At 47.5% G+C, this 27,934-nt stretch overlaps 1 protein-coding gene across 3 annotated transcripts; it reads left to right on the top strand.

The window, feature by feature from the left end:
- The first annotated feature begins 763 nt into the window (after positions 1–763).
- TADA2A (transcriptional adaptor 2A) lies at positions 764–26,253 on the top strand. 3 transcript variants are annotated; one of them, XM_032707165.1, is made up of 16 exons: positions 764–810; positions 2,024–2,191; positions 3,486–3,592; positions 4,661–4,720; positions 5,322–5,413; positions 6,691–6,848; positions 7,816–7,904; positions 8,963–9,035; positions 15,159–15,222; positions 16,687–16,730; positions 17,261–17,371; positions 18,686–18,757; positions 19,364–19,496; positions 20,296–20,339; positions 22,579–22,652; positions 24,466–26,248. In XM_032707165.1, the coding sequence occupies exons 2-16, from the start codon at positions 2,167–2,169 to the stop codon at positions 24,649–24,651; spliced, it is 1,332 nt and encodes a 443-aa protein (XP_032563056.1). In that variant the 5' UTR covers positions 764–810; positions 2,024–2,166; the 3' UTR covers positions 24,652–26,248. The 3 variants fall into 3 exon arrangements, with proteins under 3 accessions (XP_032563056.1, XP_032563057.1, XP_032563055.1); XM_032707166.1 differs by lacking the exon at positions 764–810 and adding an exon at positions 1,523–1,594; XM_032707164.1 differs by lacking the exon at positions 764–810 and having other exon boundaries at positions 24,466–26,253.
- The last annotated feature ends 1,681 nt before the right edge of the window (positions 26,254–27,934 follow it).

A 27,934-nucleotide genomic window follows, 5' to 3' on the forward strand; every position in this document is an offset into this window, starting at 1 on the left:
AACACCAGTTACATTGCCAGCACCAGGGCACCATAAGCACACAGAGAATCGCTTACTATTTGTGTTAAACCCCCATTTTAACTCAGCATCACTGTCACAATTGCCCCAGGCTCCCCTCGGGAACACAGGGCAGCACACGAGGCCACGCGGAGGTGACAAGGGACAACACGAGGTGTGAGAGCCCCTGTGCCAGGAGGGCCGTGCAGGCTGTCTAACAGCAACAATTATGACTGTTTCAAACAAAAGCAACCAGATAAATCGTTCCCCAGCTTTGGGGGTTTATGCAAGACTCGTTAAACCCTGCTCAGGTCCCTCCACAGCCCAAGCCCACGAGTACCTGGTTCACACAGGGAAGCAGCAGGGATGGCACTGGAGAGCCCTTTCCCCATGGAAGTCAGCCAAGATTTCCCTTTGCTACCTCAGGAACTGAAAGGACGAACCTGAAAGGGTGAATAACCATCAGGAACCATTGGAAGCCTGGTGTAGTGACTGGGGGTTTGGGGGGAGCGCGGATCCGTCCCGGGTGTGCCCGCGGTCTGAGGGGGGCCCTGGGACGGCGAGGGCTCTGCCGTGCAGGACACCCGGCTGGCTCAGCCTCTGCCGCTGCCCGCGGGGGACCCCTGACAGACCCCCAGGACCCCTCAGGGCCGCCCCAGCCCCCCGGGCGGTCCCGGCTCCCTCAGCCCCGCTCGGGGCGGGGCGGGCCCTGCGGCGTTCCCGGCACCCGCCAGGGGGCGCCCGCGCCCCGCCCGGCCCCGGCGCGTGCGCACGGCGGGGCGCGCGCGGGCCCGACCCGCCGCCCCGAGCGAGGTGAGAGGAGGCGGCCCCGGCGCGGCCCGCGAGGGGCGAGGGGGCGAGCGGGGAGCCGGGGCCGGGGCGGGGCGCGGGGGAGCGCGGAGGGCGCTGTCCGGGCGGCCGGTGGGACGGCGAGGAGGGAGAGAACGCGGCACCGGGAGCGCGGGAGCCTCACGGGCCGCGCCGCGGCCGGGAGGGGGCGGGGCCACACAGGGGGCGGGGCAGGGAGGGGCGGGGGGCGCCCCCTGGCGGGGAGGGAGGGAAGGGGCGGCCGGGGCTGGAGAGGGAGCGGGATGTGGGATATGGGATATGGGGAGTGGGGATTGGGATATGGGGAATGGGGATATGGGATATGGGGCTTAGGGATTGGGATATGGGGAATGGGGATTGGGATATGGGGAGTGGGGATTGGGATATGGGGAATGGGGATGTGGGATATGAGGAGTAGGGATTGGGATATTGGGAGTGGGGATGTGGGATATGGGATGTGGGAACTGGGGAGTGGGATATGGGAGTATGGGGAATGGGATATGGGGGGAGTAGGGATATGGAGAGTGGGGAATGGGGAGTGGGATATGGGGGAGAGGGATGTGAGCAGTGGAGACTGGGATATGGGGAAGTGGGCATTGAGATATGGGGATTAGGGAGTGGGATATGGGAGAATAGAGAGTGGGATCCGGGGAGCGGGATATGGGTGAGTGGAGACTGAGGACCAGGGTTTGTGGCAGTGGGATATAACGGGGGAGAAAAGTCTGGAAAGAAACAGAATTTCACTAAGGAGAAGCCCAAACCAGTCACTGTGAGACATGTCAGAGATCCCACATGGAGAGCAGCACATTCCCTGGCGATGGAATGAGTGTAGGACCTCCCTGTGCAGGAGCTGGTGGATCAGGCTGTCCATGGAAGCTGCCACTGTCAGCACTGAAATGGTGTTGGCAGGAGCAGGGCAGTGTTTGTTGTGCCCGTGCCATCCCTGACCTGCTCCTTCTCTTCCCAGTGCTTCTGGGAAGTGCAGAACACTTCCTTGCACTCCATCTGCTCATAGCCATGCTCAGCACATCCATTCCCACAGGAACCCTCAGTTTGGGAGTGTATCCCTGTCACTCCACATCTCCTTACGCCCCATCCCATCTCCCCGTGTTTGATTCCTTCTCACACCCAGAGAACAGACCCTCAGCCCTGGGAATGGTGTCTGGAGGCTGTGACAGCCCTTTTGCTTTCTGTTCAGGACCTTCTGGGAGGATCACACCTGGGGGGGCTGCAGAAGAGAATTCCCTTTGGACACCCTGGTTGGCACAAGGCTCCCACTCCCTGGGTGTTTGGGCAGGACAGGTTTTACTCCGAGGAGCAGGACCGGCACTCAGGGCAGCAATGGAGCGCCTGGCCTCCTTCAGCAGTAAGTGCCAGCAGATAATTAACCTCCCACAGAAAAGCAGGCACAAGGATTTCTCAGAGCTGTGGGATTTTGTGGTCACCATCCCTGGGAGTGTTCAAAAAACATGAGTGGATGTGGCACCTGGGGACGTGGTTTAGTGGTGAAAACGGCAGTGCTGGGTTAGTGGTTGGACTCAGCTCAGAGGGCTTTACCAACCTAAACAATCCTGTGATTCCATGACATTCGGAAAGGGTTTGCCATTGTTTTGAGAAATCAGCAGCCGTGGGGGAGGGAGACAGAAACCAGCAGGATTTGGTCCACAGAATCACTTCCTTGTCCAAATTCTCAAGAGCACGAGGACTCAAATGATTCAGTGGGAATTTGGGTCTTTTTTCTACTTTTTTCTACCTACTTCTTATAGTTGAGCTGGTTCAAACCCATTTTCTTGGAAAAGAATCATGGAATCCTGGAATGGTTTGGGTTGGATGGGACCTTAAAGACCATCCACTCCCACCTCCTGCCATGGGCAGGGGCACCTTCCACTAGCCCAGGTTGCTCCAAGCCCTGTCCAACCTGGCCTTGGACACTTGCAGGGATGGGGCAGCCACAGCTTCTCTGGGCAACCTGTGCCAGGGCCTCCCCACCCTCACAGGGGAGAATTCCTTCACAATATCAAATCTAACCCTGCTCTCTGTACGTTTGAAGCCATTATAACCTGACAGTCTGCTTATTTTGACCACTTTGCCACGAACAAAATAAGAAAAACTCACAGGGCAGTTTCATTCCTTGTCGAGAACCTGAGCAGAGCCTGAGGTTTGGATGGGTTGCAACAATCCTGTTGATGCCTTTGCAGCCTCAGCAATGTGCTCTGTGAGTCCAGCTCGAGGCACGTGGATGGGGAGTGCAGCTGCTGTGCAGAATTCTCTGCAAATAAGGTCTGGGCTCTGGTCTTTGATGCAGAAGATGAGCACAGGATCAAACCAGGCAGCTGGTGCAGAGTTGCTGAGCTGTACCAGGAGGCTGCTGCAGAGGAGATTTTTCCTCTGGGTCCATTGCACAAGTTTGGGGTTAGCCCTCAGTGTTTCAGGTCTAGCAGAGATGCAGTGCCAACATCTCTGCTGCAACTCGTGCTGAACAAGGAATGTTTAACATGTTTGCAGAAGCTGCAGTAGGAAAGAGATGATACACTGAAAATTCATAGAATTCACTGAGCTGGGAGGGGCACACAGCTCCTGGGGCTGGGCACAAGTGAATTTAGGTGGTGCCAAACCAGTGCCTGGCTTGTGTTACGTGAGGTTTTCCTTTGGTTTCCCAGATGACCCCTTTGACAAGCCCCCGTGCCGAGGCTGCTCCTCGTACCTGTCGGAGCCCTACGTGAAGTGTGCTGAGTGTGGGCCCCCTCCCTTCCTCCTGTGCCTGCAGGTGAGTGCCAGCAGGAGAGCAGAGGCACTAAATTCCTCTGAGAAAGCCATCAAAGGCCTGGCTGGTGCCAGGCTGTCCATAAGCACATCAATAACCCATCTCTCTAAACCTGTACCAACACACTTATTTGCTCAGGGACAGGGAAACGGCAAAGGGAATGTGGAGGATTAGGAACTGAGGCAGGAGCAGGTGAAGGAGTCTTTGTGCAGCAGCCAAAGACATGCAGTCAGCCTGGCTGGACCCCAGCCTGCTGCTGCACGTCTGGAGGAGGATCATTTCTGTCATTTTTTTATGGCATGGAAAAGAAAATCCATCCAGAAACACGCTTCCCCTGCCCACACACATTTTTTTTCCCCCTCCCAAACGGAAAAGGAAAACCTGCAATATTAACATTAATTGTTTGTGACCAGATGCAGTTCTTTCAAAGTTATATGTGTGATCTGATAACCACAGAAAGTACTGCTGGTTTAGTTATTAAATGAATAAGTCTGTGTTATTATTATTAAAAATGGGCAGTAACTTCTAAAAAAGAGCTGAGTCTTGTGCTCAGGTATGTACAAAATACACAAAACCCTATTTTGTATATTGGGTGTATTTTTCCTCATTTACCTGTACTTAAAAAAAAACCCAGATACTTAGCTGTTAAAAACAGCTGCAAACCATGCTGGTGCTTTTAATCAGAGAACCAAGATTAAAGGGAAACTGTGTTTTCAATACTTACTAAATACTCTGTGTTTTTTTCCTGAAAAAATCAACTTTAAAATATAACACTAAATTTTTTTTCAGTTGCCTGACTTTGCCATAAATACTTATCAAAAAAATTTGGGATTCACAGGAGTTATGTCTGAGGGCAAAAGACAGGCAAGATACAAAGATTAACACAATTTTAACCCAGATCTTTCTGCCATTTGATGGGATTTCTAACATTGCATCAGAAAAAATTGACTATATCAGGTGGGAAGTTTCGGATACCCAGTGGTCATAGAATAAAAGGGAGAAAGGGACCAGTGAAAATGTGTTCAGGGCAGAAGTAAGAACCCAACATAATGCTGATCTTTTGTTCTGCAGTGTTTCACCCGAGGATTTGAATACAAGAAACATCAAAGTGATCACACCTATGAGATAATGGTAAATATTCCTTTTGGATAACACCTATTCAGTCCTGAGCTTTCACAACTTCCCAGGAGTGAGACACTTGCTTAGTAATATTACATCGAAAGGTTAAGTGATGCAATTCTTTGATTCAAAGGTTTAGAACAATTAAAAAAAAAAATCTTCCTTGATTGCAAATTAAAATCCACCTGGAACATCATGGAGTAGTGGAGTCATTTAAAGCTGCATTTTTTATTGTGCCTGGATAGCACAGTGCACCTCACTAGACTTCCAGTTCTTTAGCCATGTAAATCAACCTCTGTTTCCCTATCCTTGTTTTTTCTTCCCCCAAATTAATAGTTTTTAAAGTATTCAGTAATTTTTGCTGTGTTTCATAGCACAACATGGTCGAATTACAGCTGGGAGGTGCAACATGTGCCAGGGTTTGCTGTGGTCGATGTCCCAGTGCCCTAAATAATTCAACAGTTGTTCCATCAGGTTTCATGGGACACAGTGAAAGTTTAAAACTACCAGAATTATCTGATGTGCTGCCCTGTGGTTTAGAGCTTCTTTGCTCTTCCTGAGGTGGGTTAGAACGGAGGGTCACAGCAGTTTGATCTGCCTTTCTCTTCTCTAGACATCCGATTTCCCTGTCTTGGATCCCAACTGGACAGCTCAGGAGGAAATGTCTCTCCTCGAAGCTGTGATGGACTGTGGATTTGGGAACTGGTGAGAATTCAGTGGTTCAGCCAATTTCAGTGAATAATGGGCAGTTTTTCCTTTCATTTCCCTGGATCTCACTATTGAAAGTGCACACTGAAAGTTCAATGGTTTATTGGGATGAGACACTAATTTAGCAGCTAAAGTGGAAGACCTGTTCCAGATCCTATTTTCATGAGTTGTTTGTCTTCTCCTTCATGAAAAAATAGCTGTATTAAAAGTACAGAGCCCCAGCATTCACTGAAACAGAACTGAGAGTTCCTAGGTGCATGTTGCTGCCAGAATTAAGACTGAGAACTGGTTGCAATGTGCTGTCGAGTACACTTTGGTCTGCTTAGCAATACAAATAATCTTCATTTTTTCCTCAAGCATTTGGCCTTTTTCAGCCTTTACCAAATAAAGGAAAAACTGGCTTTTCATGCTGGAATCTCTTGCATCCAGTTTTGAGTTGAACAGACAGTAAAATGATTGCTGCTGGTAGATTAATTTTTTTAAAGTCCTCAACTTACACAGCCATTTTATCAAGACCAAATACTTCACATTTCTAGTCAACCACTTTTCCAGGAAAGTTTTGTGAAGATTCCTAGGATGTGTTTTGTACGAGCATTTTGGTGCTTAAAAAAAATAGAATCATAGAGATATGGAATGATTTGGGTTGGAAGGGACCTTAAAGCCCATCCAGTTCCACCCCCTGCCATGGGCAAGGACACCTCCCACCAGCCCAGGTTGCTCCAAGCCCCGTCCAACCTGGCCTTGGACACTTCCAGGGATGGGGCAGCCACAGCTTCTCTGGGCAACCTGTGACAGGGCCTCCCCACCCTCACAGGGAAGGATTTCTTCCTAAAAAAATCTTTTTAACATGAAAGGGGAAACCAGTGTCCACTTAAAAGCACAGGAGAAACTTAGGAAGTAGAATGCAGTTCCAGACTTAGAATTTGCCCTCACCTGGAGTGAGAGAAATGTGTGAAAAGCCCTCAAATAACAACAGTAAATTTCCAAACCTGTCAAGGATTTGGTCCATCCCATCAGCCAGGGAGTTTCTCATGTAAAGAGAGTGGTTTGCATTGTTTGTGGCCACCCAAAACGTGCTCCCTTTCACACTGTATCAAATCTGAGTATTGGCTCAGTGTTGGTACTGAAAACGTGAATTCATCATCACAGGGCAGTTCTCTACACACAACATAATCACTCTCTTGCCCAAAATGATCTTTTCCCACTATGGGAATTAAAAGAAACTGGACATTTCCATGTCCTTCACGTGAAGCCTCCCCCTCTCCCCCTTCCAGGCAGGACGTAGCCAACCAGATGTGCACCAAATCCAAGGAGGAGTGTGAGAAGCACTACATGAAACACTTCATCAACAACCCCCTGTTTGCATCCACCCTGCTGAACCTGAAGCAGGCAGAGGAGGTGCAGCACCAGGAAACAGCCATTCCCTTCCACCGTGAGTATCCCTGCCTTTAAACGTTTCCTCTGATGGTGGGTATGTTATTATGTGTACACCGTGTCCCAGGCCTAACTGCTGATGTGATTCCTCACAAAACCACCCCTTTCAACTCTGCTGATTTCACACCTCTCTCTTTAAAACTGCCTGTTAAAAAGTCTGAGCTAAATCTCAAAGCAATTTAACGAATTCTCAGTTTTCCTTGCATTTCACATCTTCAGCGTTCCCCCAGTCTGGCAGCTGCTCCTCTCTGAAGCTCCCCAGCAGCTCTGGGTGAGATGGTTGCTGGGTGGCTGGAGGTTTAAATTTCCCAGTAAAGTGGTTAGAGCTAAACAGTAGGAACTGGGCAATTTTGGTTCTGTCCCTGGCTGTTATTGATTTTTTTATGTGACCTGGGCCAAGACAAACTCTCTGTGCCTCAGCTTGTTTTATCTGTAGCATGGGACATATAATGCTCAGCTCCTGCACAAGTGTATTGTGAGCCTCAGACTATTATTGTCTGTAAAACACTGAGCTCCTCAGCTGGGAAGTGCTGTAAACATTGGGAGTTCTTCTGGCTTTAATTGCAGCTCTGTCAATGGCCCCCAGAAGAAGGCAAATTTAACACTCCTGTTGCTATTAACTGAAAGAACCTGCACGCTGAGCCCCAGGGATCTGCAGAGGTTTATGGGGGGATGCTCAGCTCCAAAATGCAAAGTTTACATTTTATTACCTATTTATTACCTTGAGTTTGTGTTTGGCTTTTGGGAGTACTACAAAGATGTCAGATTACTGCATTTTTCTCTGGATGGACTCAGTCTTTTTCCGACTATAACTCTAAACAAAAGCCCCATCAGGGTATTTTTCTTCAGCTGATTATTCCCGCTTTTCCTGCAAAATAAACACTTATTTACAGATCTTTAAAAAAAAAAAAAAAAAAAAAGACCCCAAGCCCTACACAACAGCTACAAACCTTTGTTTTTTCCAGCTGCTGATGATCCCCCACGGCCGACTTTTGATTCCCTGCTCTCCAGGGACATGGCTGGGTACATGCCAGCCAGAGCTGACTTTGTTGAGGTAAGGCTGACTCTTCTCCCACTGTTTTAAATTTGCTGCTGAGTGCAAGCTCAGCACACACACACCTGTTTGCCCCCTGCCTGTGGGTCTTTACTCTTCATTTTAAAACATCAGGAGAGAGGACAGGACTGAGTGATGCTCTGAGTCCTGTGGTTTAGTTTAAGGTTATCCCATGAGGAGGTTTTAAGGTTATCCTGGGCTCTGATCCTTATGGGTCCCTTGCAACTTGAGATATCCTGCAATTCTGTGATTAAACCTGGGCATTAATGAAGGATTTGATGGCAGAGGTGGCGCTGGTGGCCTGCAAAGCTGGGAGCAGTCAGTGAGGCTGTAGGACATGCTGCTGCCACCAGATGTCCAGCCAGGAATGCCCTTGCTTAAGCAGAGTGGATGCTGAGAATTAGATGCTCAGCCAAAGGGATCAGCTCCAGCACTGTCATCTGCCTTAGGGAAGCACACAAGACCCTGCTCCAGACATGCCTTGTAAGACCTGCCCTGTTTTCAGTGCTTTTAGCTGTGGGCCCAAGGCCCCAGTTCCTGCTCCTGTCCATGAAGGAATGATTTCAGCCATACAGGAGCTTGGTTTTGTACATCTGAGCAGAATCAGCACCAATGTGATTGGTGAACCACAGGAGCATCCCAGGAACCCCACTCTGTGCCTGGAAAATGCTCTCAGGCACAGGGTGGGATTGCTGGGATTGTCCTGTCAAGGGTCAGGAGTTGGACTTGATGCTCCTCGTGGGGCCCTTCCAGCTCAGGATATTCTGGGCTTGTATGATTCTGATTTCCATCCCAGTTGTGAGGGTTTCCATCACATGGGGGTCATGGTTAATTCTCCTTTACCCTGTCCCAACCCCCTGCTCCAGTTCCAGCCAGGGGGGTGCTGTCACACATTGCCCAGGGAAAGCTCCCCTGGGATGTTTGCTGCTCAGGGATGGAACCTCAAACCGCTGTGTTTGAGCAAATATCCCTGTTTTCAGTCCTTCTGCTTGTACTGAAACTTGAGACCCAATATTTTAGTGCTGGTGGGTGACAATGTATTAATCACCTCTGAACAGGAGTTTGACAACTATGCTGAATGGGATTTGAGAGATATTGATTTTGTAGAAGATGATTCAGACATTTTGCATGGTAAGTCCCATATTTTTGTACCCTGTCTGAAAACAACGTTTCAGAGTGTCTACAACAGCTTTTCATTGAGTCTCTTTCACTACACACTTTAAAAGTGTGAACATACATTTTTAATGTATGGGGGGTTTAATGTTTTTTTTAATCTATGTTTTTATAATGTGCTTTTTAAAAATCTCACTGGGATTTAAACACCGGCATTTCTATGGTTCTCACTTTCAGATCTCTTTTAAAAGCTCTTACCCAACTGATGTACAAATGGTATTTATGTGCAGAATAATGCACCTCACTCACTGCTGAAATACAGCCAGTTGTAAAGTACAATAGTTACTATAATGGTTTAGTAAATATCTAAATATCTGTGATCTCAGGGTAGGTATTAATGCAGGCAGCAAGGAGGTGTGTAGTTTAAGACTATGTGAAACACATTTAAGCTGCTGTACTCTTGAAGCTGTGTGATTTTTCATGTGTTAAACATGCCCTGAGTTAGAGCAGCATTAGCTGTGTGTGACAACTCCCTTTTTATTGTGAAGTGTGTGAGTCCAGTTACTGCTCTGAGTTTCTGTGAACATAGCTGCCTTAATAATAGGAAATAACAGGAGTTATTAAAGTGACATTTTAATCCACAGGGAAGAAAAGATCCTACTTTTCCCCACGTTTATAAGTACATAGAGTGTTTAAAAGTCCTGTGTTTATGCCTCAGAATTCTCCCATCTGTGTCAGGCAGTTCTAAGCTAAAGCCTTTTGCATCCCTTGGAGACAGACAAATCCTGTTGCGTACAGACAGTCTTGCCAAAGTTAAAAAAATCAGTTGGAAATGCAGCAGTGTATGCAGGAGCTTTAAAGAATGCAAACTCCCTTGGCTCAGGGAAGGTTATGAGAATCGTATGTCAGTCCCTGCTCCCTTTTAACATTTATTGAAAGGGGGACTGGCCTGGGGCCATGTCAGGCATTCATCATGCCAGCTCTCTACTGTTTCTTTTTATTGCTATTGAAAGATACATTTTCTTGCTTCCGTGTCCTATTCTGGGTCCTGGTAAACTGAAAAGGCAGAATTATCTTCTAGTTGTGTTCATTAATGGGTAGATTAATGTTCACTAAAGCAGGTTTTCCAGCACTGCCTCCCATTCCCCCACCCCTGCCTTCCTCCCGTGCACAGTTCAGCCATTTAAGGTCTCTCTTGCTGTTCTCCTGGTTAAGTTGTCACTGAATGCAAGAGTCAGATTCCTCATCCCTTCAGCAGATCCCAGAGCTGCACAGGGACAAACCCTGGGGTCTGTGTCCCACTCAGTGTCCCCACAGTGCACAGGGAGGAGAATGTCAGAGCAGTACAAGCAGATCCTTTTCCTGGCATATTTTCCACATAAATTGTAGGGTCCTGGAATGGTTTGGGTTGGAAGGGACCTTAAAGCTCTCCTCATCCCACCCCCTGCCATGGACAGGGACACCTTCCACTATCCCAGGTTGCTCCAAGCCCCGTCCAACCTGGCCTTGGACACTTGCAGGGATGGGGCAGCCCCAGCTTCTCTGGGCAACCTGTGCCAGGGCCTCACCACCCTCACAGGGAAGGATTTCTTCCATATGTTTAACCTAAATTTCCCCTTTTTCAGTTTGAACCCATTCCCCCTTGTCTCATCACTGCAGTCCCTCTCCAGCTCCCCTGTAGCCCCTTCAGGTCCTGGAAGGGGCTCTGAGGTCTCCACACAACCCTCTCTTCTCCAGGCTGAACAGCCCCAGCTCTCCCAGCCTGTCTCCACAGGGGAGGTGCTCCAGCCCCCCCTCCAGCAGCTTTTTGGCCCCCTCTGCATTTCCTGCAGGGATAAGTTCAGAGACTCCTTGAGCCCCAGGTTGTGTTCAGACCCTTTTGACCACAGGCTTGTGCTCCTGGAGCTCAGCTAAGTACTGCTAGAACTGTGTCTGCCTGTGCTCCTGCCCCCCTCCATCCTGCAGCAGGGACTTCCACAATCGAATTAGGAGTTGGGAATTTAATTATGTGTTGTGTGAAAAAATACTTCCCTCTGTCTGTCCAATCTTTTGCCTGATAATTTCATTGGGTGTTCTCCAGCCCATCCTTCAGTTGTCTTCAGTGTTCAGCAAGGGAGGTCAGGTATTTGCTCTGGGAAAACTGTTTGGCAGAGGGTGTGGAGTGTGACCAACTACATTTTGGATCTCTCTGCTCTCAGGAACTCTGGCATCTGCCTTCCCACAGCTGTCCCAGGTCTGCCCACGTGAGAGAGAAAGCCTCTGAAAAATGGAGTCCCAGGGTCTAGCCAGCTGTTTTTCTTTCACATGAGGCATCTCGGGGAGAAAAAGAATCCTTTTCCAAAAACTTTGGAATGAGATCTTTCCCTTCTCCAGAATTAATACAAAAAAAAGGGAAGGAGCCACATCCTCCCCTGTCCTGCAGTTTTAAAGATCTCAGCTGCTGACTTCGCTTGAGAATATTTTGCAACCTAATTGTGGGATTTCACAGAGCAGAAAATGGCTCAACATGTGGCTCTGAAGGCAGGGATGGCTTAAGAAGCCTTTGTACTCTGTAGCTGACAGGCAGAGATGGTTGAGAGGCAACCTGGATGTAAAGGTAAAGATGTAAAACAGGGGTTTAACACATTTTACAGCCCAGGGAAAACCACATGGGGCCTCACAGCAGAGATTAAGGATCAGGCTGTGAAAAAATCCTCTGTTTGTTTTCCTGCCATGCATTAGACTTCACTGGGTTCAAGATTAATTTTTGAAAACTACTTTTATATTCTGTTTTCTGAAAGTTCCTCAAGCTAGACCCTGAGAACACACCAGTGTAGTTCCTTTGGTCTCTCCTTCCTTTGGTTCACAAGTCACAGATCAGTTCTGCAGTGTTGAGGCTGCACATCACACAGGAATATTTGATGCTTCCATTGGAGTGGAATTCCCCCTCGTTCTCTTTCTCCCACATTGCTTTTCTTAACTTTTTTTTAAATTAATTTTTTAGAAGTTCTAGATCTGAGCTACTTGATCTCTGTTTTCTGATGTATTATATCTTTTATATGAGATACATACATAATTTTATATATATCATATATTTTCTCTGTTGTATTTCCCTGTGTCACACTAAGCAAGTTCTTGGTATTCCCACAAGAAAATGCAATTTAATACAAGGTGAAAAGACTCTCAGGCAGCTTTTCTGAGGAACACAGAAGCTGTACCTGCTGCCTCTCCAGCTCCTCCCACCTCACAGGAGGTCACAGGCATCCTTTGGTCACTTATTGATATTGGTGAGATGGTAGAAATTGTATGAAACCTCTCATATTTCAATTAAATTCTGGAATTGTTCTCTTTTATTCAGTGGTGGCACTACAGTAAGGGAATGCAAATATATATTGCAGTTACACAAAAACATAATGGACAGATCAAAAGCACCAACCAGTAACAACCCTAATTCAGCCCACAGTGCTTGAATATTTCATGAACTACAAGTTTTCATCAGGCTGAATTAGAACGTTGGTAATTTATCTTTTTCCCAGCTTTTTTTTCCCTCCCCCTTCTCATGTAAATGATTTTCACTTCTAACACTGCAAAGTAACTGCTGAAACCACAAGTTTAGAAGTGAGTGGAAATAGGCTGCAAGTGGCAGGGAAGTCTGATTTGAAGCTGCAAGGCCCTCAGTGTCCTCCTCGACAGAACATGACGTTTATTCCTTTGTGGAGGTTCCTGACACGCTCCAAAGGCAGATAACTGTTTGCCATGGGTCCTGCTTTTCCTCCAGGGAGGGTGAATTTGGACTGTGGCCATTAAAATTTGTCCCAACCCTGGCACACACTGGTCACGCAGCCTGTTTACTGGGATTAGTTTGCATTCTTCCCATTATTTGGGCCTCCCGTGCCAAGCAGGTTCCCTCGCCCAAAACAAAGGTCTCACTCATTAGCGCTCAGCAAAGTTTTTTGCAGACCAAACGAGGCCCAAGAGGAATGAAAAGCAAAGGAAAAACTGTTTTGGACACACTTCTGGAGAAACCAAAATATTTTGGGGTTGGTTGTTGTTTTTTTTTTGGAGTGGAGAAAGGAGCCTTGAATTTCTGCCTATCGCCGGGTCCTTCAGAGCTGCACCAAGAGCCTTATCAGTGCCCAGAATGGACACTGGGAACGCCGTGTCAGCTTGGATTATCTCACATTACCAGGACAAACAGCTGCCTCCCTGCTAGGATCCATGGGGAAAAGCACAGGCAAATCATTCTCATTCCTGCAGCATCTCCTCTCTCATTTCCATGCAGTGTGTAACAGTGTAGTAGTCGGAGTTATTCATGCATTCCAGATTTGGTAATCGCCTGGTCCTGTGTGAATATGTCTATTTAAAAACAAAAGCCCCTCCAAAAGGCCATGTGGCAGCAAATACTAATTTTTCTGTGAGCAGGAGCTCCATTTTTTCCCTTCATTTGCTCCTTCCCCTCCCCAGCTGATCATCATTTCTTTAGAATATTGTGCACTCAGGTGAAAGCACCAAAACGATGGTTAGAGGTGCATAATTACTTGTGATATTTATAGAGGTTCTCCAGTGCAGTTTCTGCATGTACTTATTAAGGTCTGCCCACACAAACCCCACGAAATAACAAGCTGGCTGAGCTTGCAGAGGGTCTAAAAACTACAAAAATATTTTCTATAAGTTGGCACCAATTCCAGCCCTTCCTAATGGATTTCATTCATGTTTAACTTGCTGCGTTCCCAATTTCTTGTCCCCACATTTGAGCAGGAAGGAGAATTTGCTATCTCTGCTCGTTCTTAAATTGGGAAACTCAAATACCTCGTTATGAAAATACACAATGATGCTTGGAAATGCAAGAAATTTGCAAAAATAAGTAGGAGTATTGCACCACCCCTCCCATCTCACATGGAACCTTTTGCTCTGAGATCAGCATCAAATAATTTGTATAAACTGAAGATTTTTTTGCTTGGGATCAGCAAGTGTGGCTCCTGAGTGAGTCCCCACAGCCTTTGAGCTTCAGCTGTCCCTGTTTGTATGAAATTTGATTTCCCAGGGGGATGCACGGATGAATTTCCCAGAGGCTGGGGGGGCTTCCCGGTGTTTGCACATAAATACATACTTAAAACAGGCACATAACCACACTTCTTAATTGCATTATTAATTATTTATCCCAGAGTGCAATCAATAAACAGCCACTATCAGTTTTGCTCTTTTTGTGTAACTACAGAGAGAAATGGATTCTGGGTTCTGTCCCCCTTGGGCCACCCCTGTTCCCACAGCACTGGGGTGAAAGGGGACGTGCTCTTCCCCTTTTTCCAAGGGCTGGTTGTTGTCTCACAGCCTCTAAACCACTGTCAGGGCTTAAAGTCTCTTCCTTCCAAGAGCGTTTGGAAATGATTAATGTAAAGGAAAGAAAAGCCACCACGAAATCAGCCAAAATGACCCAGAATTTGTGTGTTATTTAACAGAATGAGGGGGGGGGGGAGGTGATAGGTGTCTCTTTATCTTGTCTTTCAAGAATTTCCTAAAAAAAAAGTTTATTAACCGGATGGTTACAGGAAAAAGTGAGTGGATCAGCCTGCAGACAGGTTTGATTTTGGAAAGGACACGATTTCTAATGAGCATGGCTTTTTCCTGGGCTTCTTCACATTGTCCTGAACTGTTCTTTGTTCTCCTGGCAGACAGATAAGTTTGGAAGTTAACAAGCTGGAATCTTCTGGATGTTTTTAAGAACCGTAGCAAAGGCCACTTTGAATCATCACACTGCAGATCTGGGTCTATTTTTTGGAGTTCCTTTGCCCGAAGATGATACCTCAGATCCTTAAATCTGATAAATTTGCTTTTCAGAGGAAATGCTTCACAATTGCATGTGTGAAGGAACAAATAAGTGCTGATAGTGAAACAGTCCAAGAAGGGAAAGAGTTCTCAGGATCTACCCAGGTTCATCTTCACATTGTATTTACAGTGATGAATGAGTAAGCAAAAAGAAGCTTACACAGGTAGCACGTACTGCAGGGTAGTGTCTGGTGAGCTGATGCTCCTGTAAAATTGCCACAGAACTTTTAAAACAGCAAAGCAGTGACCATTTCAGCCTACCCTGAGCATAAGGGCTTGAAAATCAGCCTCACACAGTGATTACTTATGAATTCTTTAATCTTTTTTGTTTTGCAGCCCTGAAGATTGCAGTTGTAGATATCTATCACTCCAGGTTAAAGGAAAGGCAGAGAAGGAAAAAGTGAGTTTTCAAGCAATAACTGTGTTCCTTTGCTTCATTAATACATCTTGGTCCCCAGTGTTCCAACACACCTTATGAGGTCACATTTGCAGAGTGGAAACTGAAGCGGAATTTGGAAAACCCATCACAGATCCAGGGCTGGAACCAGACAGAGAGAGGCAAATCTCTGTTCTTTCCCTCCCTGTGCAATGCTGATGGATTGCACATCATTAATTTCCTACTTCAGGGGGGAAAAAAAGGCTGCCAGGCTGTGACTAATTGCTGGACCCCCACTTTCTCCACAGAAATATTTGCATCATTATTTTTAATTCCTAGTGGTCCCTAAGTTAGTGTTCCACACTGAAGATAACTCAACTGCTGACGTGAGGCTGAATAATTTATTCAGTTCATTGGACAGCGTTCTAGAATGACTCAGTCTATTAATTGAATTAAATTTTATTATAACTTTCACATACTTTGTTCAATATTTAAAATCATATCTTGCTGGATTATTCCCTGCTGGAAGAATTAGTGATTTGGAGTAAGGCTGCTCCAGTCCTTCTCCTCACAGAACAGCACAGTTCTGCTGAGTGACAGGGAGGAGTGGATATGGATTGACCTGCTTCTCCGTAATTCAGAAATAAAAACTATTTAGGTGGTGTAATTTCCACGATGATCAATCATGTCATACTAAAGGAAAGTGCCACAGGGCTCAGTTACATCACTCAGTGTCAGGTTTTGTGAAGTTTCTAAAGCAGGTTGGGACAAAAATCCAAAAAATGTCAGAAAAGTGCTGATGTCACCCTCAGAAAGGTGCCTCTGCACGGGACAGGAAGATTTTGTCCATGCTAAAGGACATGTAATGGATTTTATAGAGCAAGTCCCAACCTGACCCTGACAGCCCAACTACTGAAACTGGGGACAGATGTATTTCTCATGCACCTGCCTTTCCCTCTGCTCCTTCCCCTGATCCTGTCAGGAGCACTTTGAACTCAGAGCTACCCCAAATCATTTGGCTCTTTTTAAAAATCCAAGCTGTCATGGAAAAGTTCCTTTCTCCCACAGCCAGTGGTGGGATTTATAGTCCAGCTCTCCCCTTGCTCTAGCAGAGGGACGTTTGTCTCTCTCTGAAGCTGGAAATCATGTTCATGAGACACTCTTTACCTCTGATTTTGGAAGGATAAGTTATAAGATGTTGTAGATGTGAAATCTGTGCCTAAAGAAGCCATTCCAAGCCCTTAAAGAGATTGCAGCTCCCTTTGTGCTCAGGGCTAATGCACACCACTATCCAAAATGTGCCCTGATTAAAGCCACACTGCCTCATGTTTCCATTCCAGCCAGCTCAAGGGGTATGGAAATCTCATTCATGTTTAATTTTAGACCCCTCTGATGGTCTAAATCAAAGTTTCTTCTGAAGCCTTTGTGTTTGTGAGGCAATGCAGGAGTTAATGGCTCTTATTAATACCATTTTGCTCTCATTTACAGAATTATAAGAGATCATGGCCTGATCAACCTCAGAAAATTTCAGAGTGAGTATCAGGTGTACCTCCTTCAGTTCAAAGTGGCAAAACTTCACACATTCAGCATTTCCAGGTCACCAGTGTGGTTTATTCATGCTGGACCGTATTCAGATGGTCCAAATTCCAGCATATTTCCTGCCCCAACTGTTTCCAGCTGCCTGGCTCTAACTACTCCCAGCTCAGTGTTTTAGTTATTGCCTCAAAACTGCTCTTCAGAAGCATTTCAGGCTCTGCTGAGTAGGGAGAGGGGGAGAAGGTGAAATCCAAGCCCTTTGAATGCTTCTCACTGTTGTAAGAAATGACCAGACAGCATTTAAATATCACTGTTTGTGCTTTTAGGATTTTAAGGGCTGTGTGACTTTACTGCTTTTTACTCAGCAGTTTGTAGTCGTGACACAGAAACGCCCAAGAACGCGGAGCTTCGTGCGGTTCAGAGGCTGGGAGTCACTTCACGTTCCACAGACATGTTTTCTCTCCACAGTAGGAGTGATGTCCCTTTTTTGTCCCTTTCTGGTGTCCCTTTTTCCCCCTCCCTGTAGTTTTGGAGAGGCGGTACCCGAAGGAGGTTCAGGACCTTTACGAGACCATGCGACGCTTCGCTCGCATCCTGGGCCCGGTGGAGCACGACAAGTTCATCGAGAGCCACGCACGTGAGTGTGGGGAGGGCTCCTCAGCAGGCACACCCAGGGCTGGGCATCACCTCATCCCCTAAATATATCCCACTCCTGGAGGGCAGCAGGTTGTTTTTCTCCTCCTCCCCCCTCTGACTAGCTCAGAAAAACAAATACATTTGTGGTTTGATTACATTAAATGAGCAGCAAGTGGGGGTTTTTTCCACTAAACTGTGTCCCAGTTCTTTGTTTGAGTTCTTGGTTGACTGAACATTCTGGTCATGTGTTAGAGGTGATTTTTCTTTTTTTATCAAAAGACCACTGTTTATTTACTGGGACTCTGTATCACTGGAAGAACAAAATCCCCTATATTATGTCCATATGGAGGGATTGGGAGCTGGCAGCAAATTGTGAATTCTTTGAAAGATACAGGTTAAACTATTCTGTGTCACATAATTACATAGTGCAGTGGTCATTATGTCCCTTACCTTAGGGGAGAGGCATTGTTCCATCCCTGAATCATCTCATGGCCTGCATTTAGGCAAATTCCAGAAGGAGTCACCACATCCTGCTTCATTCCGTGACTTAAACTGGGAAAATTGTTGCTCATCAGGAGGAACAAAGCATTTACAAAGTTGTGACTGTGTTTTCAGGACACCCTGTGTGAAATACCAAAAGCATGAACCTGCAAAATCACGAGTCCCATATGGGAGTGCTGCTCCTGCAACCTGGTTTTGTTGTTGTAGTGACAACAAATCCTCAGGTGAACCTGACAGCCAGGTACAGGCATTACATAGGAGCAGCAGGAGGAAACAAATTCACAAGGAAACTTGCTCTCTGTAAAACTGAGCAGGAGGGCAGCTGATAAAAGCTACAGGCAGGAAATATCTCTGAGCAAAAGAAACTTTTACTGATTTAATCCAACTGACTGCAAAAAAACTGTTGTCTGAAAGGAAAAATTTTGGAGGGTCCAGTTACAAAAATCGTAGTTCTAAGAGAATATTAGATACATAAGAAGCCTGGCTGGAGGAGTGTTTCAAACTTACTGAAGTGCCTTCCAGAAATCCCACATTATTGTTGTTTGCCTTGCCCAGGGTATGGCAAAGTGACTGTCAATGCATGAAGAGAAAATAACTTTTCTGAGCACACACAGATGTTAGAAACCAACTTAAATCTGTGACCAGGGAGAGCTGGGACACAGTGTGTTTGAGATCCTGTGGAGGGAGGTTAACCCTGGCTGTGGTTTGTGTGCTCATAGCTGACCTGATGAGAAATAGCCACCTCCCCAGTCCACCCCACTGACCCACTTCTGTTCTTTGGGTTCCCCTCCTGCTTCCTCGTGGGGTCAAACAGTGGAGTTTGAGCTGCGAAGGGAAATAAAGAGACTCCAGGAATACAGAGCAGCAGGAATCACCAATTTCTGCAGTAAGTACCTGATGCATTATTCAGCCCATTCCCATCCATCACGGAGGGGAAGGATGATTTTACAACATTCAGGATATGTTGAATAAAAAGACACTTTTTTCTGAAAGGCATTTGCCTGGCTCTGTGACTGAACAAGGCTTCAGGAATGATGCACAGCCCAGCTGGGCTGTTTTAAAGCTGGTTTGAGCCATCAGCTGGGAGATCCCACTGTCAGGCACAGCTCTGCTCTAGTCACCACTCTGCAAAAGATGCAGAGAAAAATATCTGTGCCATGGCACGGTGGTCTCAGGGCTTTTTCTCTGGACACTTTCACTGCCTGTCAGCGCATGTGATATCTGGAGAGAAGCCTAAGACCTCCACTTAAATGAAATGGCCTGGAATTGGACCATGGAAGCCTTTTTTTGTTTGCTTTTGGCCTGAAATTAATGGGGGAGGGGGTGCAGGGTGGAATCTGATCCCTTCTGGTGCCAAGCAGTTGTCATGAGGGAGAACAGCAGAGCCTGGGCCAGAGCTACAGGGCTTCCCACTTATTCCCTAAAGCAGGAAGCACCAGTGTGAGCACTGTGCCCGAGGCAGGTGCTGAGGAGGGGGCTGTGTTTGCCACAGGTGCCAGGACCTACGACCACCTGAAGAAGAGCCGGGACGAGGAGCGGCTGAAGCGCACGATGCTCTCGGAGGTGCTGCAGTACATCCAGGACAGCAGCGCCTGCCAGCAGTGGCTCAGCCGCCAGGCAGACATGTGAGCACTGCCACGGGGTCCCCAAGAACCTGCCCCATCCCTGGGAGTGTCCCAGGCCAGGCTGGACAGGGCTTGGAGCAACCTGGTCTAGCACCTGTGGCAGGGGGTGGGACGTGATGAGCTTCAAGGCCCCTTCCAACCCAAACTATCCTGGGATTCTGTGATTTAGTTAACATCAAACACATTTTCCTGTGTGATAATAACAAATTAATTCCCAATTTACTGCAGCAGGAACAAGCTGCAAAATTCAGAAGTGGGTCGTTAGTTGAGTGCAGGCGAGGAAGGGACTAAGGGCTCAAAACCCTCAGTTTTCTCTGGTTTATATTTCAGGAACTGAACTGCTGTTCATAAAGTCATGGAGGGAGATGAGGTCTTTATGGATATTAATGAGGGCAGAGATGACACTTGGAATATTTCAAATGACTTTAGATGTAGCAGCATTATTAATGTGTCGTCACCCTGCATGAGCACTTTGATTTAAGGAGCAAGCTGCAACGTTAAAGGAAGTGCATCCTGTGTGCAGGAGATGGTTTGGAATTTCCCCAGTCAATCTCCACTGAATTTGTTATTGTGTCCTCCTCCACATTTATTTTTTGGTGGGTTTTTTACCAAGTTTCAGACATGGTCTTCGGTGTAGGAGCACTAAATATTTAGAAATCCTGTTGATTTCAGATCAGGACTATGCAAGTTGAATTGTATCATTATTAGAAATTGGGAAAGAAGTACTTTCAAGGCCAATATATGCAGCCATTCTTAAAAAAAAACATGAAGGCAATTTGAAATTTTCCTTTCTTTCCAGTGATTCCGGCCTGACTCCCACGGTACCAGTTCCTTCAACTACAGGTAAGTGTTGGATGATACCTGATAAAAACCCAGTAATATCTTTCTGACAGCCTTTTTCTGACTCTTTCTCAAGTGCTAAAGTGTCAGTCTCAAGCCTCATGGTTAAGCACTGCTCGAGTCAACATTACATCAATCTGCAGCTCATTCCACTTGCATATCCTGCAGGACTTTTCTCTGAATTTCCGGATTTTTCTGACTACAGGTCAAAACCCATCCTAAAGCTACATTAGCAAGGCAGGAAACAAAAGAAACTTCATGTTCTTTAAGCACAAATTCTGGGGTTTTTCCCACTAAGAAGACCCCAGCTTCTTTCAGTGCCCAGTAAGGACAGATTGAGGGACCAGTCAGGGTCCTCATGAACATACAAGCACCCACCCCATTTGTTGAGGTCTCAGGGTGATATGCAGTGAATGAGACTGGGGTAAAGTTTGCCAGGGAAAACTGGCTTTAGCTCTGTCCCTACGTCCAGTTTTTTTGTGGATGCTGTGAAACCACTTGAATCAAACTTCTCAGAGGTGGACACTGAGTCTGTGTGCTCTTCCTCATTTCTGCCAGGAGCCTTGGAAATTCGGGTCAGGATACCGAGAAATGAGTCAGTGTGCTGTGCACCGTGCTTTAAACATATTTGGTGATGGCTAAAATCTTGTATTTTAGACAGAAAATAGTTTGTGTATCTCAGGGCATCAGAGTCCATGAAGTGAGGACAGTCTCTCCCAGCTGAAGGTCTGGAACAAGGAATGAATTTCCTTTTTTGTCAAGTACCCAGTGTCCCATGAAGGGGAAGAGCCCGGGAGCACATGGGCTGTGCTGCCTGTGGAGCTCTGATGGCACACAGTGTTTACAAGCAGCATCACATGTTGAACAGAACCCAAACAAAATACCATATAGCTGCTAATTAAGCAAACATCCTGCCTAGGGAACGGCGGGATGCTGCGGAAGAGCTGCCACGTGGCTCTAATTAAAGGCTGCATCACACTGAATATACAAGAGGGCAAATTAATGCCTCACTTCTAGATTTGGTGCTCTTAACTTTGCAGCCTTAATGTGTTGTCTCTAATGTAATTTGTGTGTGTGTGTGTGGTATTTTCTGGGTTTATAAAAGAGTAAAACCGAATTCTGCTGCATCTCATCACAGCACACTCGTTCCAGGCCTTGGGAAGAGGGAGCAGTGCTGGGAAGTAACTTCCTCTACACCTCCCACAGACTCACACTCCAGCTTCTCCAGTCCTTCAGTTCCCCTGATCACTCCCCACACGCAGCCAGATCCCGTCTGTTCCTGCAGATGCCCAGGAGACAGAGAGACTCCCCAGTGCCAGAGGCAGGACCTGGACAGGGCAGGGTCTGGAGCAGCCACGAGCACAGGGAAAACAGAGCTGCCCATTTCCCAGGGTCTTATCACTGCCAAATTTGGGAAGTCATCCTGGGATAGAGACCTATCTGTAACAGTGCTAAATATGCAACCCACAGCACAGGGGCAAGAGACTTTTAAAAATGTGAATAAATAACCCAAACTTTGTCCTGAGCTCTGGAAGTTACAAAAAAATGCTATTATGCAAAAGAAGTCAAACCTGCAAGTAGACAGCCCTTGTGGAAGCTTAAGCTGTGCCAGTTACAGCCCAGCAAAATTATAAACAATAGTGAAAGTGAGAAACAGCAGATGACCTTGTGATAAATATTTCTTTCAGGACTGTTTATCGTAACAGACAAAAATAAACCTCCAAACTGCGTTTGCTTTACAGTATCTGCATTGTAGTTAAAGGCATTTAAAGAAAACTCTGCCTCACGAAGTTGTCAGTAATGCCAGAGAAATTGGCTGTGTAATCACACCAATAAATAATCTCAGCATCCTTACAAGGCCCTGGTTTCAGGGCTGAGGTCGGTCCCGCACACCCTGGCACACCCTCCCTGAGCTGGTGGAGTTGGGTTAGTCAGGAGGCTCAGCCCAGCTGAGCCACGCTCGGGGCCAGTCTGACAAAAGCTGCTGTCTTGCAGTTCCTCCCAAAATCCAACAGCACAAGAGTCTCATGCAGCATTCACAGAGCTGAACTATGTCCATTGCGACATCAAACCTTTTATCAATCAGCACAGCTTTATGCTAAGCCCTAAATAACCCTGTCTGTAAACACTTGGATCACTCTGGGTTAACGTCAGGCATTGAATTCCCTCCATAACACACCCCAGGAACAGCCAGGACCAAACTGCTCCCAGTTGTTGAGTGTTTCCTCTCTCACCCCTGCAGGCAGACGGAGCGCCCCACCTCTGAACCTCACAGGGCTGCCAGGGACAGAGAAACTCAACGAGAAGGAGAAGGAGGTGAGGAAAGATGGAAAGATCATCTCTACAAAACTGTACCTTCCCATCCCAGGGCTGCTCACACCGTGTCTGGGGGGCTGTGAATGTCACCTCAGCCACAGGCCCAGATTGCTCTTCCTGCTCACAAAAATCATTCAGGTTCTCCAGTTGGCTTCTTAATTTCCTGTACCACACATCCAGCAGAGCTGCAGCAAACTGGCTGATTTAGCAAAGAAAGGTGCAGAGCACCAGGGTGTTTTTAGGTGCTGTTATAACATCCAGTGTGACATCCTCCCTTCCTGCATCATGAGGCTGAGCAGAAGGGTCATTTTTTTCCTAATGAACACTGGTTATCAAACTGGCAGAGGATTTCCTCAAGGGCTTCACTGGAACCTGAATATTGTGGGATCATAGAACATCCTGAGCTGGAAGGGACCCACAAGCATCATCGAGTCCAACTCCTGGCCCTGCACAGGACACCCCAAAAATACCAAATCTCCTTCTTTTATAGATACCTCAGAGCCAAACCTCAACCAGCCGCAGTGGGGTTTCACTAATGTGAACCATGGAGGTGATAACAGTGTTCTTCTCGTGGTTTTTCCATATTTCTGCTTTACAGTGCATCTGTCAGGGTTTTTATATGCACATGTGGAAGGGCATGGGATCGGGCTGTCTGTAAGCCCTGAGTTGTTATCTCAGCCTTTTATTGCAGCTCACAGCCCCTTATAGGGCTCCTGCATTCACCTGAAGCACAGGTGAGATCACCAGAGCTGACAGAAATGGGGCTGCAGCCCCCAGGAGAGGTGAACATGTAGCAAGGGGCCTGTTGTGCATTTATGACTCAGTTATTCAGCCCAGTGTAGCCCTGTCCTCTAATTCAGTGGGAAAGTATTGAAATAAAAGATTATTATTTTTTAATAGAAGTCCTAATCTGTCCTTAGATTGCCCAGGGCAGATTGCAGTGCACATGAGGCACAGCTGTATTCCAGCCTCTCCCTCCATGTGCGTGTGCCCTTGGCTGGAGCTGGCAGCACTGGGAATCAGCTCCCAGCTCCACGTGGAATGGGCAGAAATAATGGTGACAGGACATTAGTGTGTGGGGGCAGTCTGATTGCCTCGTCAGCTGAGACAGAAAGTCTGAGGTCCCAGGAATTCTGCAATTTCCTAGCAGGGAGGGACGAGCATGAAGCATTTCCTCACTAAGGAGAGGAGACAGGCAGGATCCCTGGTGGGAGCCACACCACACTCCTGGAAGGCAGCTGGTGCTTGGGAACTAAACAGGAGCTGTGCAGCCAAAACAGCTCAGGGGCTGTGGAAGGCAGTTCCTTACCAAACTTCCACACATGGAATGCCCTCCCTGCACAGCTTCCATCCCAGGCTTCCGGAGGGGCCGGCGGAGCTGCTCGTGTGGAAGGTATTAAAGCCCGACTCTGCAGGGGATTAGCAGCCAGATGCCCTCCCTGGCTCCCGGCCAACGGGCCCAATTGCTGCTTGCAAGTCTGGCATCTGCTTCCCGGGGTTGGGAAGGAGCAACGCCCACACAGAGCACACTCGGAGCTGTGCTCCTGCCAGCCCAGGGCTTGCTTTCATCCTCCTCCTCTATTTTTCAGTCAGGAATATTTTTTGAATGCAGCAGCCAGCAAGCTCCTCCCCTCCCTACCTGTGGATCCAAACAGCTCCTCCTGCCATTCCCGTGTGCCTCCCCCGTGCAAAAAACACCACACTGGAAGTGTTTGCAGAAAAATATTCCCCGTGTTCCTCCCCCAGCAGGGATCTGGGAATGGAGGAGCATGACAAGTGTTGGTGTTTATTAACTTCACCTTTTGTCTTGCAGCTCTGTCAGATGGTGAGGTTGGTCCCTGGAGCCTATTTGGAATATAAAGCTGCTTTAGTGAACGAGTGCAACAAACAGGGGGGCCTGAGACTGGCGCAGGCTCGAGCCCTCATCAAGATCGATGTGAACAAAACCAGGAAAATCTATGACTTCCTGATCAGAGAAGGATACATCACAAAGGCCTGAGGACAGGCAGCTTTGGCTGGAGCAGGCAGATGTGGAGAAGCTTTGAAGTCACTTTGACAGCGCTGAAAGATTTTACCAGTGTTGAATGAAGGACATTTCCTTTTGTTTGAAACCTTTCGGGGCTTTTTCTTTTTTTTTTGGTAAAAACAAGTAGGGAGCTTTGTTAAATTGTATGAATGCTGACATTTCTTTGTCTGGGTTCCTTTTGACTCTGCTGTTGTCAGAATTCCTCTGCCTCAGAGCGCTGGAAAGGATCACATGCCATATAAGCTAATCTTAAACGTGGATGGGCATTGATTCCTCACACCTCTGTGACTGCAGAGCATCACGGTACCTTTATGCTGACAGTGGCACAGAATAAGGACAGAATAAGTCCCACTTCATGCAGTACAGGTATAGAAATGCAGTCCCCTCCCTCCCTGTGCTCCTTCCTAAATCGGTGGCAGCTTTCAAAGGTGACAGCACGTGCCCCAGCTATAAAAATAGAGCTTGCAGAGGTCCGGCCTTTTTAACTTAATTGTGATAAAGGATGGGAAAGGACATCGCAGGGAGTCTCCTCAACAGTTGTTACTTTTATGTGGTATTAGCACATATCCCAGCAGGAGGGCACTGCAAAACCCAATGAGCTTCAGCTGCTTGCCTCTTATTTGGGATTGTCAAATTATATATAATCCCCCGGTTTCAGTCTTCGGCTTGTTGGGAAGGCTGGAAATTACAGCCACTGCAGCCTTTGGGAACAGGAATAAAAAGACACTCAGAACTCAACGTTCTCCCACAGAAATTAAGGAGTGAAGAGCACAAAGCTCCTGTTGTGGGGTTTTACTCCCTCAGCCTTGTCAGCAGCTTGCCCACTGACCAACAAGCAGTGAGGAGGAGCAACAAGTTACTGAACACACAACCCCCCGTCACATCAGCTGATCCCTGTACAGCTTCAGTGCAGAACATTTGGATTTGGCAATAATTGGATGATGAAGACGGTTCTTTGCAGATGCAGCTCGGCGTGGCTTATTGCACAGTAAATTGTTTGTCAGACTGCTTCCTGCTAAGGTGTAATGCTGGAATAATGTCCCATAGAAAACCTGACAAACTAAAGCAAGTGGCATGTTGGCTCTCAAGTTTGGGATCTCGTGGAAAAGCAGAAGTGAGCCACAACTACACCGATACCTGTTTAAGGTGTTTGGGTTTGGGTGTTTTTTTCCCCAAGAGTAATTATCCTGTGGACCTGAGGTGCCACTGAATGTGAAGTATTTTGGTTTGTAATAAAATCAAAGTGACTTGAAACAATCTTACATCCACGTCCCTGGACTCCGAGTGAGACTGTAAAGGTCACGCAGCTGCCTGGATCTGTATCCATCAGCTTCTCACCAGGAGAGGGGAGATAAACGCACAACAGCAGCTGTGGGGATGGGACGGCTGCACTTCCTAGAAAATAATGCTATTTAAAGAAAAGCAGCAGTAATAAACTACATGTTGAAGATTAAAGTCTGTAGAAATTGAGACTCTATATAACTGGGAATGCTGAGGGAATGACACGGTGAGCTGTAATGCCTCGGGAATGTGTTTCCCACTTTTAACATTAAACAACCAAACTGCTTTTCCTTTGCCCAGCCTCCTGTGCCGTGAGTTGGACCAGAAAGCAGTAGAGGAGCCAAATACTGCAGGACCTGCTGGGACCATCCAGGGATCAGCCACATCCTCACCCACTCAGTGACATCCCTGTGCCCCAAAGGGACCCGAACAGGCCTGTGTGACCTGCTGCCAGCCCTCACCACGGCCCCACAACCATGTGGCCCCACACACCCCACCGAGGCACAGCCACCAGGGACACCCCAACAGCAGGATTCTGGGTACGGATCTGCTTGTCACATCGGCTGGGGCCATTTCCCAGCACTCCGGGAAGGTGTTTTTTTGGGGAGAAAAGCTGCCCTGAGCTCCTGGCTGCCTCTCCGGCCCCTCCTTTAAATCCCAGCTCCTCTCCTCACAAAATGTCTCCGTCACCGCGTTCCAGGCCCGGCTCCCCGAGCTCGCTGTCGCCTCGGTGTCACTCAGAGAGGCTTGGAAGGGGGATGTATCTTTATCTGGGAGGCGCCGTGCGCAGCTCTGGCACTGTGTAAGTAATTAACACTGATGAAAAGTTGGGGTTGCCATGGATATGCTGCTCCGGTTACAATGCGCGTCTCTCCCCCTGCCCAACCCCGCAGCCCTCCGGGGGATAAGAGCCCCGTTCACTGCCAGGCCGGGGGGTGTTTTTGGCTGGGAGACTCTTAAGGGCGAGGCAGCCAGCTGGGATGTCAGGGGAGGATGGTGGCTACTCCAGCTGCTCCAGCCCTTGACACTGTCCGGCTCCTCTGGATACTGGCTTGGGAAGCAGCACCTGGGGTTTCCATGCTGCCCTGCCTCACCCCAACACAGGCTCCCTGGACAGCTGCTGCCAGCGAAAAGAAACACAAGAAAAAGCTCTTTTTGAATACCTCAAATTGACCATTCATGCCTTTGCTGTAAAAAAAGGAAAAAAAGCCCCAAACAGTCCACACATACCTTTTTTAAGAGCTTTGTTGCTAATGGGCGCCCACTTCACCTCACCTGTTCTAGTGGAAGGTGTCCCTGCCCATGGCAGGGGGTTGGAATTGGATGAGCTTTAAGGTCCCTTACAACCCAAACTGTTCTGGGATTCTATGGTTCTGTGATTCATACCTGCCTTGGGTTAGCGTTACACACCTGCCTAGTTCAGGGGGAAGGAATTAAAAAGAAAGGGAAAACAAAGGGAAAACCTTCAGCTGGGGGTTGTTTCAGTGGGCTGCTGTGTGGGTCCCACACACAGAGCACTCCGGGAACGCCAGCCCTCACTACACACCATGGGCTCATGGCTGAGCTTAATTAGAGACTCAGGTGAACATGAAACATTAAATATGGAACAAGGCTGGGGACTGGCAGGAGATGGGTGGTTTGGGATCCTGGGACCTGCAGAATTAGTGACACCGGGGCTGGGGTGACGTGGGAAGGCTGTGGCTGCTCCAGCCCAGTGCAGGCTTAGTCACCACTAATGAGGTATGTGCGGGATGAGTCTTCTTCAGGGCTGTGTTACCCGCCTGTCATTAAAGCATCAGTGCTGGGGGATTTTTTGGGACTTACAGCTGCCGTCACACCAGCAGCAAATGCACTCGGCCTGCTGGTGACTCAGCCTGGCAGGTGGGGGCTGCCTGGAGCAGATCCCGGGGGTTTGTGCCGCCCCGGCACAGCACGGGCTCCCACCAGCTCCCACCACGCTCCCCACGGCTGCCCA

The sequence above is a fragment of the Chiroxiphia lanceolata genome, chromosome 20 (genome assembly GCF_009829145.1).
Source record: "Chiroxiphia lanceolata isolate bChiLan1 chromosome 20, bChiLan1.pri, whole genome shotgun sequence".
Lineage (NCBI taxonomy): Eukaryota > Metazoa > Chordata > Aves > Passeriformes > Pipridae > Chiroxiphia > Chiroxiphia lanceolata.

Bases quoted from the DNA above. Each gene is read 5' to 3' on its own strand.
- TADA2A (XM_032707165.1), top strand. From the start codon at position 2,167: ATGGAGCGCCTGGCCTCCTTCAGCA. The intron at 4,721-5,321 runs GTAAATATTCCT...TCTCTTCTCTAG, and splicing joins ATCACACCTATGAGATAATG to ACATCCGATTTCCCTGTCTT. The intron at 19,497-20,295 runs GTGAGCACTGCC...CTTTCTTTCCAG, and splicing joins CTCAGCCGCCAGGCAGACAT to TGATTCCGGCCTGACTCCCA.